This window comes from Pseudomyrmex gracilis, unplaced genomic scaffold (assembly GCF_002006095.1).
Source record: "Pseudomyrmex gracilis isolate BER0280 unplaced genomic scaffold, ASM200609v1 scaffold_41, whole genome shotgun sequence".
NCBI classification, from domain to species: domain Eukaryota; kingdom Metazoa; phylum Arthropoda; class Insecta; order Hymenoptera; family Formicidae; genus Pseudomyrmex; species Pseudomyrmex gracilis.
In genome coordinates this window covers 145,066-162,155 of record NW_018020625.1, presented here as the reverse complement: position 1 = coordinate 162,155, position 17,090 = coordinate 145,066, and the positions used below count along the sequence as shown (strand labels likewise).

General features: G+C 44.5%; 1 protein-coding gene across 1 annotated transcript in view; it reads left to right on the top strand.

Moving 5' to 3' along the window:
- LOC109852992 overlaps window positions 1-17,019 on the top strand; it is a 24,813-nt gene extending 7,794 nt beyond the window's left edge. The window contains exons 2-3 of the mRNA XM_020424670.1: window positions 5,214-5,647; window positions 12,837-17,019. Of these exons, the coding sequence (XP_020280259.1) occupies window positions 5,214-5,647; window positions 12,837-13,010 (608 nt within the window). The 3' untranslated portion in view covers window positions 13,011-17,019. The remainder of the gene's footprint in view (window positions 1-5,213; window positions 5,648-12,836) is intronic.
- Window positions 17,020-17,090: the final 71 nt, after the last annotated feature.

Genomic DNA, 17,090 nt, shown 5'->3' with positions numbered 1-17,090 from the left:
TCTCTCTCTCTCTCTCTCTCTCTCTCTCTCTCTCTCTCTCTCTCTCTCTCTCTCTCTCTCTCTCTTTCTCGCGATGCAAAACGTCTCCCCGGCAAAATTGCTGTCTTTCAATAATATTTGGAAAATTTGTTAATCGCGATAAAAATAACAAAAAGGGAAGATAAGAAGGAAACAATAAAATTTAAGGGAAAAGAGAAATTGTTTATTTTTGTTATCGCGCGAACGTACGAAACAAATCGTCACGAAGCTGGTAATTACATTTTCTTTTGTGGCACGACTTTTATCTTCGCGCGTGAGTGACGAGCTCGAATCACACGTTCCGCAAATTTATCAGGAACGACGAAGAGAACAGCGCGCTAACGGAGAGTATAGGGAGAGTATAACGGAAACTTTGCGAGGCAAAAAACAAAAAACTGAGACGATCACGAGCGAACGGGTACGAGGAGAGCGCGGGGTGGAAAAACCGGCACTTTATTTAATTTTCGCGACTCTCCGCATCCTGCGGCGCACGTGTCGGTCGCACAGAGAGAGCGCACTGCAAAGAGCTGCTACGGCGGCGTCCCGCAGATCGTTGCCTCTTCGGCGAATCGCCCTTCGAGGAATCGATTGCCGACAAGTTTCGCCCGCTACGAAACTTGTTCGATTATTATCCCAAGTACTCGTGAAATAATGACGGTGTGTATCCCGAGGACGACTATTACGTTACACTGATAATTGCGCTCTCGTTGCCGCGACGTGGTGAATTTTCAACACAGTATGTGCTGAAACAAAAAAAAAACGACACAACTATAATAGCGCTTAGTAATTTATTTTAATTGATCTCCGACATCATTACAATATTGCTACCGCCACAAAGACTTTATTACCGAATACCGCCGGCACAATCGTCTGTGAGTATCGTGATCGACAGAATAATTCAATCTCGAGAGTGCAATCGTTGAGCAAGAATAGTTATAGAAAATGCATGCCTAATATCGTTCGCGTCGTAATCGCGCGCGCGCGCGGCGGTTGGCGCAACTTTATTGCGGAGCGAGTATTTTTTAGCATTTCGATTGCGCGATATATCGCGCGCGCGCGCGAGCACGCGCGGGAATATAACGCGCCTGACAAATATCGATGGCGCGCTAAAATCGTTGATAGATAATGACGCTCCCTATTAATCAGCTATAAACGCAACGACGTACGTGCATACGCCACAGGCCGACCTTTTTGTTCGCTTCGCGATCGATTCGCGATACACACATCGTTATGCGTAACCTTTCAAATGGTGCGCTTTGAAGAGAGTTCCTCGAAATCGAGTACGCGTAATTATATATATATATATATATATATATATATACACACACGTATATGTATATTTGACATCTTGAGTGTTTTTTTTTGTGCGTGTGAGCTGAATACATATATGCATAAACCGCAAAATCCCGGATTCTGGTTCGACACGACGTTCGATACGACGACGTGCTCGCCAACTCTATTGTCTTTAAATATTGAAAGACGAAACAAATGTGCAACACTGTAGAAGTCTACAAAATATCAATTCTCCATTTAAATTTGCTCTTGTCACGTCATTTATAAAATATTGCGTTGAATTTATACAGTCCTTAACACAATTTTAATTTTGATTGTGTTAAATTCAATTTAATTCTCGACGTCTTCATTAAGCGCAGAAAAAAGGACACGATTTTTCGAATGATGAAAAATATCAAATGATTATTAGCTAAACGCTGAAGCACGCGCGATTTATTACACGCCTGCCCGAAACGGTAAATCACGGCCGATCCATGATAAGTCTGCGGAACGACGTAGTTACGCGTATCTGGTTGCTGTCTCATTGTTCCGGAAAAGCGTGTGGCGCGATAAAAAGTACGCTCGGTTATTGTCACACACACGCATACGCGTTTGCGTGCGCGCGCGCATGGAGAGGAGAGCAGCGGCCGAATGCATTTTATGCATTCGCGTGCGTACTCCGCGCGCTCTGTAGCCTCCGGCAGCGGCCTTGAGTGAGGTTCTTTGTGCAGTTCAGCGTTTACTGCTGCGGCAAGTCGCGATACCCACACAGCCGAAACTGGCTCGCGTTGTTACATATACCGTACACTGTGACACACTCACGCACACATATGTGCGCGCAAGTTGCGTTGCACTTATGTACAAAGGGCGCGCTCCATGTGTGACTCACGTGCTCGCTACTGGCGGTCGCTCTGTCTCTCTCGCTCTTCTTTCTGCCTGTTGATCTTTCCTCTTTTCTTCTTGTCCTATTCTATTTATCTTCTCTTCTCTTTCTCTCTCGTTCGTATACTCACACACATACGTGCGCGCGCTCGCGTCGTTTCTTTCTGCTCCGTGTTCTTCTCTTTGTCGGTCAACGTCTCTATCCTTCTCCGGCGAAGTGTGTGCACATAGCTCGAACCAGATATATATACATATATATATATATATATATATATATATATATATATATATATATATGTATATATATGTATATATATATATATACACACGCTCGAAGTGCACACACGAGACCACGAAGAGTGCATGCGGGTGTTGGCCACGTGCGCGCTGCACTTTTTGCTCGCGGGGCAACCTTCGTCTTTTATATGTCCCGAGTCGGAACTTTATGCCCTTTTCAGCGATTTGCTACGACGAGCTTTTCGGTACACGCCGTTGAACAAAGCTGATACGAAAACCGCGATACGCGCGGGATCATCGTGTTTTTTTTTTCTTTTTGTGAAGCGAGAACACCTCGTCCGAATTCTTTTTTCTTGATACTTTCCTTTGATAATGCGTCCCCGAAGAGAAATAACGAATCGATTCGATTTCGAGACTTATAGCGACGAAATTGATCATCGCGTGAAAGTTCGGAAGTGAATGTACGTACGTCATAGATACATCACGTTTATCACCGCTCGTTACTTTCCGTGTTACAAGACGCGTCGGTATATTATTTCGGTATATTATTTGAGATTTATGGCCTTCCAGTGTTCGTCTATTAGGCAGCGAAATCAATTAGAAGCAAATATCCAAAGAGATATGTACGTACGTTTCGCATGCCGTTACCCACGGATAGTGCTGTCGCACAATTTCTCTCTCTCTCTTTCTCTCTCTTCATGGGGCTGTATTAAGTCGTACACATAAGAACGTAAATCAGCGCGGCGTGAGTTTGGAATAATAAATATCAAGTTCGATTATTATAAATCTCCGGCAAAGGTTCGAGACGGGCGTTCTCACGCGGGTTCTCTCTCGTCGAGTGACATTTGGCTGGAAAAGCACAGATAGAAAGCAACGGGACGTCGATGCGCGCGTATATTTTGCAAGCGGTGAAAAACGCGCGCGGTCACTATCTATATTTCTCTCTTTCTATCTCTGTCTATCTCACGGCTGCTATTGAAGATTTCGCGACGGCGAGCGGGGTTTAATCGAACATAGGCGACGACGACGACGACGACGACGACGACTTGTGTGCATGCGCACACAAGTTGCACAAGTGAAAGAGCCGCAAGCCACACACTACAAACGACGTTTACTCGAAATGTCAAGGATGCAACCACGTGCGCGGTTGCGCGCGGCGTGAAGACGCAAGAGAGGAGAGATAGAGAGAGAGAGAGAGAGAAAGAACACACGGAGAGACCGAGACAATAGCGGCCGCGAGGCACGGTAGAATTGTTATTTTGTCACGCATCGCCTCCCTGTACGTGCGCATCTATCGTGTGTGCGGTATGAAAAGTGGCCGTGTCTAAATGTTTCTGGAACCCTACGGCAGAGGCACCTTTCGGTGCTGTTGATGCTGCTTTCACTGCAACGGAGTCGCAACGGATGCGATTCTTTCAAGGTTGCGAACTCGGCAGCAGCGTGACATGATATCGCGCGGCTGTTTCGTAATGACGCACACGGTCGAGTGTCTTCTTGACGCTTCTCGATGTGTTATCTGATATCGATTACGGAATGAAAAAAAAAAAAAAAAAAAAAGTGTCTATTTATAGAACTTCGCGATTACGTTTGAACGACAATAAAACTCTCTTCGAAAAGGAAAAAAACACTATATCTTAACGATGAATAAACAAAAAAGCGAAAGGCTTGTGTTGTCACTCGGTAGCGAGACAGCGCATCGCGGAGAGATGCCTTTATCGATAGAACTGTTCTACGAAACCCCGTGGCTGGGAGGGATAAAAACGCGCGCGCGTGTAATATTCTGACGCGCGCGAGACAGGCTGTCTGCCGCGGCGTATGATAACGCGCCGTTCTCTCTGAGCGTTAAATTATACGACGCTGTGTTTGTTAAGCTCCGGAAGCAGTTTGATTCCTCTGAACGCCTTTCGCTCATATCGATGCTTGTTGCACGCTGATTGATATAAACATATATATATATATATATATATATATATATATATATATATATATTCACGCTATACAAATTTTAACGAATGTGATCTTTGTGCCAAGAAATTTATAAGCACTGGCGCGCGCGATAACCCGTTACGACTTTGTGTTTCAAACACGTCACAGTATAAGTTTAACACAAATAATAAAATACGTCTTGATAAAAGTTGAAAGGAAGCTTGGAATTTTTTTTTCAGAGCATCTATTAGATAAAGATACGCGCGCGCGTGTGTGCGTGTGCGCGTGCGTTATTGTATTTCTACTTCTACAAAATACATTTCTCTCGTACCGTCGTATTATATGGAATGTCGAAATCAACGGAGAAAAAAAGTTGTCGGATCATAAATTTTCAAACGATCGTTACTCAACAATGTCGTTCTTGCCATACTCGGACTCCTTTACCTTGCTACACGCGCACACACCATTAAACCCTTATGCGAGCGAAGTAACCGTCTCAGCACGCGCTCCGATCACCGTAGAGCTCTGTGTGCCATTGTGTGATGTAATTTGCGTGTAATCAATTGTTGTTACGAAGCATGGCGATATGAGTACGACTGTTATTACGTTCGTCATAAGGCGCGCGCGCGCGCGCGCGGATGTTTTCTCCGGTGAGGCATAAAACCACGGTCACACAAGTAATTCAAGTATTACCAGTCGTTAAGCGCGAAAGAATCTTAATTGCAACACGCGAGTCAATCGCGTTCGTAATATGATCGCGTCGCGGATCTTTGAAGATTTCTGTCGACAGCCAAACGAGCTCTTCCGCGATTGTTTTTCCGCAAACAAATCCGCAAGTAAAAATCTTAAACGAAGATCTTTGATTTTTTGTTCCGCAGATCGGGCGCCACGACAACACGTGGGTATACCGCAGCCAGTGGTGATTTGGCTACCATCCGGCAACGTTGAGGAACTATCAAGCGTACCGTTACCAGATCTGGTGCAATCGACTATGGAACAGCTGCCGCCACCGTCGCCCCAGGTTACAGCTTCCGTCCCTAGTAGCCCGATGAGAGACGCGACCTTCCAGTTTCCCGAGTGCAGCGTCAACGGCAACATTGTCCCGCTGCCGAGTCCGAGGCCGCTTCCACGAAGACGCCTTGCTTCGGAAGGCTCTTCCCTCAGAACTCTCCGATCGGAGACACGTCAAAATGAGGGAAACACCAGTAACACGTGCTGCTGTTATCCGAGCCAGAACGAGAGGCAATCGTGGACGAACATGGGAACCAATCTCAGGAACATTGCTGGCGACTTCCATGCGTGCAAAACCAAGGTCAGTGTTTCGATTCATTCGCACATTCTTTGTGTGAAAATTTTGCACTCGCTACTGTACTCATCTATCGAGTTTTATATTTAAATTTTACGCCCTCTTTTCGTAATTTATGAAAGTAGATTTTTTTCCCGTTGTCACCGCGCGTTTTCATATACGGCGACGGCGCCATCGCTGATGGCGTAATACAAAAGCATTTACGATGAGAGGAGTACAGGTGTAAAACGCCTCGCATAAAAATTGTACCGCACGCATTCTGCACGCACGGGAGTCATCGTGTAACTTTTCACTCTCCACGCGTCGCAATTTCATCTTCCCCATGAAGGCTTTTTATTCGTCGTAAAGCCACCCTTGCGTCGCGGGTATTATAAAACGTAACGAATACGCGACGAAAATTCCTGCGACCGGCGTATTTAGTTTTGAAATTTTCGCTCGCGCACTAAAGTCACTGAATTATTATATTACTTAATTAACGAAATTATATATAGCGCGGATTTCACCGCGCAGAATGCGAATGAAAATTAATTTCGTCTCAAGATATATCTCTAGAAAATCGTCTCGCTATCTATGCGCACAGGATTCCTTCCTATCGCGATTATCTTATTTACTACGTTCAATTTCTCTGTCTGATCTAATTGGCCTCCTTCCCTTTTCGACGTGACCGCGCGCGAAAATCGATTCCGGTCTCCGGAACCGGCATTTAGATCCTTATTCCGCATATCCACAGGATTTAACAGCGCCACGAATGATTCAGTGCGTATCTCATTCCGCGACAAAACTTTCAGAGACCTCGTGGATTCACGATCAGAACTGTGTTTCTTTCCTCAAGAAACTACCGTCGTGCGCGCGCGGACTCCATAAACGCGAATTTAGTTATATCAGAGAACCGACGATGGGTGGGAATGTGTGCGTCCCGTGGGTGCAATAAATATCAGCTTCACCACCGTCGAGACGTCTAGTATTGCCTCCCGTGTGTGCGGCCCCGTGCCACTGGGCACTTCATCAAAACTCCACCCACCCCTTGCGACCGCAACGGCGGTTCTTCCGATCAAATATGTATCGCCGACTGCTATGATCCTTATTCGGGATTTTTTTTACGACGGTTTCGCGGTCGGAAGAAAGAAAGTGGCGATTGAACGTCGTGACGAATGAGCGGATAGAGAGAGAGAGAGAGAAAGAGATAAATCGAGGTATATATTTCGAAAGCGCGCGAAATGTGTTTCTCTCATCGTCTTTGCGATCAACACACGACGCATTTAAAACACGTTTACAATGATGCGATAAGAAAAACAAAAATAATATTGCAGATCAGATGTAGATACATGTTTCTCTTCACAAATATAGCAAAGATTCATTAATAATCGTTAATAATCTTCATTTCCTGAGCACGTGTGAGCTACGGAGGGAGGAGGGAATTTTAAATGGTATTTATACGCGTTCTGTTCGATTGCAAATAAAACGCGCAATTTCCTGCCATCTGTCGGGGACAAACACATTGCGTGATATACATTAGTTATACACTGGTATGTGTGTGTTGTGTTATGACAGCGATATATCTGGTTCAATTATTGCGGGAAGTCTCTGATTACCGCTTCGACGAACAGATACGAGTCTTATCCATTCCTTAACGTCATTGAAAAAGAGAGACGACCACGGGAGGGTCGTTCGATCGAATATGTATCGATGAACGAGACAATTCTCTCCGGTTTTACGACGAGTCTTGTTTGTTACGGCGGATTGAGAGAAAGAAAGGCGGAAGGATGGAGGACATTAAGAGGAAAAAGAAAAAGAAGAAGGATGATAGATCGAGGGAAGGAGCAGGACGAACAAGGTGGAAAGGGCGTTTCTCTTTTATTCCGCCTCGCTTTTATCCGCTTTAAAGGTCCGCCGGCGTGATACCCAATCCCGGAACGTCTAATTATTGCTGGTTAAGTGCCGGTAATTGAAGGGGGCGAACAGACCCGTGAAATTGAAGAAATCTCTCTCTTCGTCTCGCCCGCCTGCGAAGGATCGGATACCGATCCGCGCTCGCTCCGGCTCGGTAACTCGAGGAGAGCGTCTTGTTGATAATACGAATCGCGTCGAGGATCAACAGGGTCGTCTTCGCGCTTTTCTCTTGTTTGCGCGCCCCCTGAAGAAATTGAAATGTCAGACTAATACCACGCTGGCAACATCGCTCTTATGTATATATACTACGTTCTCTTTCTCTCTCTCTTTCTCTATCCCGTTTCTCTTGATATAAAAATCGATATCGAAGTTTCATCACACGGACGCGGTGAAAGCTCGCGACCGAATCGATTTTTCTTCACGGAAACTTTTCGCGAGCGAAATTTCCGGAAATGAAGACGATTTCTGTTTCCCTTCCGTTCGATGCTCGTCACGGGAAACACCACCGAACGGTGGTGCGCGCGCGCGCGCGATGCTTTACATATGCATGGAGAGTAAGCGAGCATGTAAGCGGCTAAGTGGCCACATCCCCTTACGTGAAAGTTAAGTGGGCATGGCAGCACGAGCCGTGGCCACAGGCCGAGAAAATTATCTTCAATTATCTCCGCGCAATCGGAGCCCCCGCTTGTCCGCTCCTTCCTATCTATCGCGCGTTTTATCTATCTCGCTCTGTTGATTAGGCCTGACTGATTGATCGACACTTCCACGGTCTCTCGCACGGCGTAATCAACATCACACGCGTTTTCGTTGACCCCTGCATATAGAGAAGGTTACACCTGTAAGTCACGTTTTTATGTAATATAGGAATTATATGGTTGAGCGGCGGGGCCCGTTCACCATAAAATGTAGGATATATTATAGTCTACCTACTCTCGAACGTGTCAGAAACAGCGAAATAACCCGACGTGCAATGCTCGGGGAAATTGAAATCGGCCAATTTCCCGCGAGGGGATTATTGATACCGCGCGCACGCCGCGAAACTCATTACTTCTCGCAAATGGGCTGAGAATTTTCCAGTCGCGAAATTTCGGCTTGAGAGAAAACTTCTAAACGAGAGTTCACTTGAACTTTTTTTTCTCTCTCTCTCTCTCTCTCTCTCTCTCTATCTCTATCTCTATCTCTCTCTCCCGCCGATCTACGTCCGCAACACACGTGTCGCAACGGAACGTGCGCATTCGCCTGACATTTATCCGGTTGTTTAAACGATCTGACCGACGCGCAAATTGATACATTAGCGTACCCTCCTCGCGGTGAGATAACGGATCTTTTGCGCGATGGCGCAAGCCGGTGGCAGGCTGCGAGAAGGCTGCTTCGAACGCAAGAAAGTCGATATTTCTCTTAGGCCGTAGCCCGCGCGCGCGCTTGCCGCACGCAAACCGCTTAACTCTCGTTTACGTCTTATTTTCACCTTCGCCAGATACTCACGACGCACACTCCGGTTTATTTTCTCGCGGAACGCGGCCGCCACTGCCGAGCGCAGGTTGCGCGCAAAATTTATAACGCTTTGTCACGCAGCGCTCTCGGGGAATTTTCCCGCGACGTTCCCGCCTCTGCTTGATTGGAAACTGAGAAAATTATTATCATAACGCGTCTGAGATTTCGCCAGCCGCGCTCTCTGTGTCTTTCTTATCTCCGATAATTTATATAATATTCATCTCTCGTGTATCTAACGATGTAATGGCGATATGTAATAATCGACTTGATAAGCGGTCGTTTCGCGAAAAATAGTGAAAGTCGCGCGAGTAATTTCTGCAATACGGACGTTGTTGGAGTAACGAGTATTCAGTATCCACTTAGCACGTATGTATGTTTTCTCGACTACGTTTATCCTCGTGTAATAATAATAATAATAATAATAAACAACCGATGTTTAACAACTATAGCGACGAGTAATAAAATATCATTAGCGCATTAATAAATTTCATTATTCATTTCTGTACGCGTTGAAATCGCTTGTGTCATGATCTCAGAATTATACGATCGCGACCACCCGATTGTACGTGAGGTTCGTCCCGAACATGCGTTCGACGACTTTGTTTTCGCTTGTGCGTTTCATTTTTATGTTATCCGCCGATCATCGGTATAAGGCAGCAGGCGTAGCTCGTTTTAACGGCGCAGAGTGGCCGCACGGATTGTGCGCGCAGCGAACGAGGCATCGGGACCGCAACTTCTGTTTTCCATCGGTTTTTTTTTTTCTTACTTGGTCGCCGCGGCAAAACCTTCGAGCCGGACGATTGGCCGTTTCCACAGCAAACCGCGCAATTACGTTGCACAATAATCTATCTTGCAGTAGTCGCGCGCGCGAGATCGTAAAGCGCGACGAAGACGGAGAGACGAGCGTTGCACGTTTAATCGCTTGCATCGCCGTTCTTTCTCTTTCTCGCGAAAGCCGTGTGCGCGTAATTGCCGATTATTTTTTTTTCTTTTTCTCGACCGATCGACAATTCGCGATAAATCGCCGCGGGCGTATCGTGCGATTTTCAGCCTTCGCTTGACTCGGCTCGACGATTATCACGCCGTTTGTAAATTGATTTATTTTTTGGAGATCGCATGACGTGTACGAACAAGTAGGCGCGAGTTTTTATTTATTTATTTACTTTGTTTTTGCTTGGTCACGTTGCTTGCTTATGTTTTGATTTGTAAGTGTGTCAGTAGCTCGCAAACATAGCGCGCGCGGGAATATATATTGATTTTCATTTCGCAATGCGCGTTGAAGAATTGGTTGCGGTTGCCAATACGACCAATCACGGGGAAATTTGCATTTTTACGATTCGTCCATCATAAAGCAGGTGTAGCCGTTGCGTCTCTTTTCTAAAGTTTACTTTCCATACCGAGTATCAACATGCACTTCTGTCCGCTTTCAGTTATAGAGTTCTTTTTTCTTTTGCCATTAATTATCGCTCTCTTGAGTTTTTTTTTTAATATAAACACTCTAGTAGCTTGTAAAATTTTACTTTTTTTTTTTTTTTTTTTTTTTAAGTTTTTATATGTATTTCTTTAAATCAATTTTTGAATTCGAAACGTGAAAGTGTTACGCTCGTTCGCGCCACTGATAAATCTATGGCGAATCACATTTCTCGAGCGGGCGTTTTCTTCCGGCCGCGGGATAATAATAAAAACAACATAATATCTCTTCGCGACTTTTCATACGCGGCGAGACTAACGGACTCACGTAAGGGAGAGAAAGTCCATCTCGGTTACATTCGCAGGTGGCCGACCGCGGCTTCTCGCACGCGTAAAACATTAACGAACATAGATCACACTTCGCGTGAATGTCTCCCTTCGTTTCTTCGCCCTACGGAATCAACGCGTGATTCCGCGGCAAAGGAAGGGACACTATTAATTGACGAGCACAACTCCCACGACAGAACTCTCGCGCCCTCTCACATAACTCTCCCTTAATGTGACGCGTTCTCGTCTACTCTTCTTCTCTTACTTTTTCCGCCCCATCCACATCCGAGATAATCTTTCCTCTCGCGCCTGTACGCATCGCGACGACGAACCGAATGTTTTTCCCGCGCGTGATTGCGAGTGTACGAGAGAGCGTGTGTTTTCTCTCTCGCGCGCTCGTGTTGGGAGAGGGTCACCGACGACGCTCTTGCCCAAGATATTATGACCGTCCCATAAAAGCACCGACCACCTCGACGATTGGACTTTCCCCGGGCGTTTATTATTGCACGTCCGGTCACGGCGAGTGGATTAGAGACGAAAGACGGGAATCGGAAGTCGCGAGTCTCGAGATAACGTCGACAGGGAGTAGGCGATCGAAATGGAGAAACAAAGGGAATATCTCCCTTCGAAGGGAGTTAATCGCCCTGCGGCAGGAGATTGTTCTTTCACGCGAGATATTATGAGAACGCGCCATCAAGATCCGCGATAATTTCTCGGACTTTGGTTAAGATTGATGTAATGTATTTTTTATGGGCTCTTCGCGTATATCCGTTCTTGCTAAACGCGAGATGTTATCCACTTTCACGTATTGTTTTAATAATCTGTATATTAATTATTCCTTTGTTGATCAGCGCGCAAAACCAAGTTGTTTCGAAAAATAAAGTGACGATAAATAAGAAACTTTAAATTTGTTTTTTTTTTTTTTTTAATGAAGAACTCGCTTGTCGGTGTCATCGCGAATAAATTACCGCGGCAAATCAAGCGTCTTTCTTCGGAAAAGTCGCGTGTCTGTCTTAACGCGGCGAGTCCTCGCGAGCCGACTAATACGCGGAATCATTATACCGGACTCGTGTGTCCATGGGTAGTGCAAAGTTAATTGGGCAATAAGTATCGTTCATAAGTACGTCCTAACGGAAGTTTTTTGTTTTTTTTGCGCGCGCGAACGATTTGCACGACTCTCGGCACGAGAAATCCCGCCGGCAGCGACGGCGTCGGCTGCGCGACGGTACCAACACCAGTAGCCGCGGGCATCGGTTGCGGCGCAGCAGAATGGAAGTTAATTGGGTAATTAGTGTCGTTCATAAGCAGACTTTAATTGAACTTTTTTTCGGCTCGCGAGTGGTCTGCGTGCGCTTCGCAAAGGAAACAAGGGAGACTCGGGGGTAGACATTGTAGACTTTAGCGGCGCGCGATTTTTTCCCCTCTACGCGCAGCGTCGTCGTCGTCGTCGTCGTCGTCATCTTGTCGTTTCTCTTCGTGTAAATTCACAGAAGTAAAGGGACTCGATAAAACGACCGTGCCGTTTTTTTTCTTCTTTTTTTCTTCTTTGCCGAAGGTTTAGCCGCAAGAGAGTGGCGGATCGTCGGTAATTCCGTCCAATTAGGACACTTCCAATTAGGAGCCTTAACCTCGTCGACCGGCGTTTCCTTACCGCTTCGTATTTTCTGACTTGCTTCCCAGATCTACTGCGGGGTGAGACTTACGACAGGTCGCCTTCGCCAAATCTTCGCGAAAGTATCGGGGAAACTTTGTTACGTTCATCACTCCCCGTTTAGAATTCTCTTTGCCGTTCGTTTTAACCGAGACACTTAGTGGCATTGCGACTTAACTGCTTGTTAATTACTTGATTTGTTTGTTTTCGCTTAGTTTGCTTTGTGTATTGAAATGTGCAATGAAAAAAATGCAATAAAAAAATTTAGCATATCTTTGAAGGATTTACATTTTTTTTTTCGAGATTATATGTTTCAGTTTTTTTTGCTTATTGAATATTTCAAGCAATATTTGATTAAGTCAAGAAAATTAATAAGAATTGTGCCAGTGACATTAACCGCACGATGTTCCCTTAATGTTGCAGGATGCCGAAAGTGAGAAATCGAGATTGTCGGTGAACGGACGACGCCTGACCAATGGTAACAGCAATTCGACCACCGACATGCTGTCGCTGCTGATCCCTACGCCGTTGCGCGAGACTCTCTGGGCGACGGTGGCTCTGTACGTTGGCTGGAAACTGGTTTCTCGTCTACGATAGACGTGCGCCGGTGCCGCCTGTCCGTCGTTCCGGATAATCCTGCGGGTATGATCGGCGATCATGCCTGTGCCTGAAACGATGAAATTGGATGAAAATGGAAACCATTGTGAATGGGGCGGTCCGCAAACGGACCGTCAGCAACTTCTTTTCCCGGATAACCCGGAAATTTCGGGAGCAGACGGATCGTTCCGAGAGAAGATGAAGAGCGGTCCACGACGTGTTACTCCAGATCTCTTTGTGATCGGACGATGGATTCGATTGAGGTAGAGCGCGTCGAGAAGACGAAGTTTTTGCGAAACAAGAAAGCTTGTGTATTTTTACATAATGTATTATACTGTAGTTTGCGTTTGCTGTGCGTGACTATGCAAGAATGCGCTTGACAAACTTCGATCGGCTCTTGAGGGACCATCCAAATGATATTGAGGAAGAAGTGACGATCCTTGCTTTTAACTTGCATTTCTAAGTTTTTGAAGGTGACACACACACACACACGCGCGCGCGCGCGCGCACGCACACACACACGCACGCACACACATTGATTCCAATAATAAAAGTAATCTTGCCGATTTGATCGGCGGTTTATTTATACAATGATATAAATTAAAATTGACTTCTTATGATCAATTAATAATTGCTAATTTATAACGATTAAATCGGATTATCGATCATCAGATCATATGATAAATGATATTTACGGTGATTAATTTTACTATTTACAATCGATAATTATATTATAGTTAATTGATTTTCTATTTGCTAATTGATAATGCGATTGTGATATATGACTAAAAAAAATGATGACTATGATGAGTAATGGCATGAGACAGCGTCGAAGTACAAGTGCATTCTCGCGCGATGCTGAAATTATTCTCAAATTGTAGCGTGCCGATAGTTCGCCCTGCGATTCTATAGACGAACTATATTTAGGAAAGATAGCCCGGGCGAGAGAGAAAGAGAGAGAGAGAGAGAGAGAAAGTTAACCGAACTTGCGTACTACCGCGGCGATCGGACCCGAAACACGAGGTGGGTGTTATATTATAAGGGTGACGGGAGGAAGAGAGCTAAGGACGAGATCCAAAGAGGATTAAACCCAATAATCAAATGATGATCTCATTACGGATATATAAAGAGAATTAAATAAAGTAGTGTGATTAAGCGGGAGCGAGAGAGGGCGGACCACACGCCCCTTATTCTCTGTCTTCTCTCTTCGCGCGTTCGTCCCTCTCTTGGTCTCTCTCGCTGAGGTGGAGAGATTTACTTTTCCGGCGTGTAGATTGTGGAATGTAAACGCGTACAGAGAGACGTCGAGAGGGGGATGACGCGTATTCCAAAAATGCCGAGAGGGTAAGGGGACGAGGACGACACGGTGGAGACAGGGGAGCAAATTTGTGTATGTATAGAGAATCTTAATATGAACCTAATCTAAATATGAACTCGCACAGTAAAAAGTAAGTCGATGTTTATAATAATTAAAGTAGATAATATTGATAGACCGAGGATCGCAGCATCTTGATTGGCTAGCTGCGACTCCCGTGGACAGTTTTCAAATGATCTCCGGTAGCTTAGCTATTAGTGGACGTCCCCGTCTATGGGGGAACGCCTTTCGCGACACATCGGGAGGAGCATGTCCCTCTTTCCCTTGTGTTGTTCTTTCTAACTCTTTGTCTATCCTTCTCTTTCCTTCTTTCCTCCGTTTCTATCTCTTCGGTCCCTTCTCTTTCGCCGAAACTGTCGATTCTTTTTCAACTTCAACTTTATCTGCAATTTTCTACGCGATTTTTCTCCCTCCGTTTTTTCTCACCTCTCCGCTTCGCAGTTCCATGTTTATCGACGTTGGTTCTCTTCGCTGTTCTGTTTGTGCGCGACGTGTGTAGCGTAACGTAATCTCTGATCTCGAACTTAGCGTGTATCGAATTAGAATCGCATGTGTTGTGTTCGCTCGACAATCTGGAGTCTCAATTTTCACGGCCAAGCACAGGCCGAGAGCCTTCTCGTTTTGTGACTTTTTATGATGTTTCTTAAAGGAGGAACGACGGGAAAGGGATACTCGGAGAAGTGAGTTGGGGAAGAGGAAACGTTGCATCCTTGAGTTGAGTTTTTTTTTTCTCGTTCAATTTTTACAGATTGTCGAGACTAAAACTATATCGAGGCTGCTATGTACGGTCGTCCCTGCGGGCCGGCGCTTTCTCTTTTCCCCCGAGTGCAAAGTCTGTTGCGTCTTTTCCTTTGTCTCCCTGATATTGATAAGGATGACCATGACGTTTACTCCGTCGAAGTATTCCAGTGTGTAGGTCCATAATATTTATTTATAGGCAATATAAAGTTTTTTCTACCATTTCTAAGTAGAATCGCGTTTTGGGCGTTAAATACGATACGCGAAAAAGAGGCACACATATATTACTGCCACTATGAGATAAGTAAATCTTTGTCGGGCGCTTTTTTGCGGGAGCGACTTTGTCGAAAGTCAATAAATATATGTATTGATGTGCGCGCGCGCACGTAATTTCTAAAGATGAAAGTAGTTAGTGTCGTTGACAGAGGCATGTACGAGGATTCAGAACGCGCTGCCAGGAGAGCATCACACATGATGGCGAAAAAAAAAAAATAATAATAACATGGCTTTCACGGCCTTATCTTTTACTCAATACGCGCAGATTTTAGAGTCTTCGTGTCTTCATCGTGTAGCGCTTCATTTTCTTGTCGTGTTTTCGCGCGAACGAACCACTCTCCTTACCTTCAAGAACAGATAATCTACTTCCGGGACGCGGGTCTCACTCGTATCCAGCAATGTTATTTGGTGAAATTAGATTGCCGCGGAAACATTTGATTACATTTCTTAAGTATAATTAATTAGTCTAGTTTATTATACATGACAGAAAAGTATAATATTATAACCCCGAATACATACGTGTATAAAGTTGCGTAGATGTTAACAAAAAGTACTGAGACTAGAAAATGACGATAAAAAAAATAAAAAAAAAAAATTATCGAGATTAGAAAAAAATATGTATTTTTATAAATGCTTAAGAAGTTTTAAGTCGAATCTTTCAGGGGATTCTAATTTCACTGTTTATTACATTTTTTTTTTTATAGAATCCGTTACACAACGAGAATTTAATTGAAGAACACCAATGTTTGCACCAATCAAATTGTATTCTACATTATCATGATTATAATTTTTTGCTACTACAATAATGTTTATTAGTAATATTAACAGACTTGTGCAACGAGTTCCCAAAACACACTCTTTCGGAATGTTGGCTTTCATGTAATCGGCGCGTAAAAATTGTCAAAATTTGATTAGATTCAAAATTTGAATAATATTTGTGCCGATAATTGTTAATAAATCTCGCACTGTGCTTCACAACACTGACAGCCGTCGCGAGAAACTTGTCTGGATCCGACGCGTGGTGATTCGCGCTTCCCGTTTTCGCCGGTAGAATCTCCAATCTTCGATCGGGTTTCCTCTGTGCAGCTTGCTCCTTTCACGGAGAGAGCACGCAAAGGTACAATATTAACGTGTATACATATATATATATATATATATATATAAATAGATAGTGTATTGCGAGGAGAGTGAGCTATACTCGGTCTCGCGAAGGTTGTTGCATTCCGACCAAAGGGAAAAATTCCCGTTTTCCTGCAGCGCGGTGAAACGAGGCGCAAGACGGCCTAAAAAAAAGAAAAAAAAACAAAAAACAGGTCGCGGCCACTTATACATACATGATTCTTTTATTACGTAGATAGGGAAAGGCAGAGCGAATCCGCAAACGCCTCCGTCGTTCGGCCCAAGGGCGGATTACACATGTATATGTCGGAAAAAAAATTGAAAGTGAGAAAACACACGGCATAAATGTACATAGTCGCTTCTTTTGGGGCCGTAAAACGCAATAATGGACTACGGTTTTTTTCCCGGTATATTTCTTTTCACTAGGTTTTTGTTTGTTTTCTCTAGATTAATTGCTCTTCTCTCTGTAGAAGCATTTAGGTAGTAGTCAGCCATATTGAGAGTATAATGATACATATATATATATATACATGTACATATACATATATATATATATGCATATATATATATAT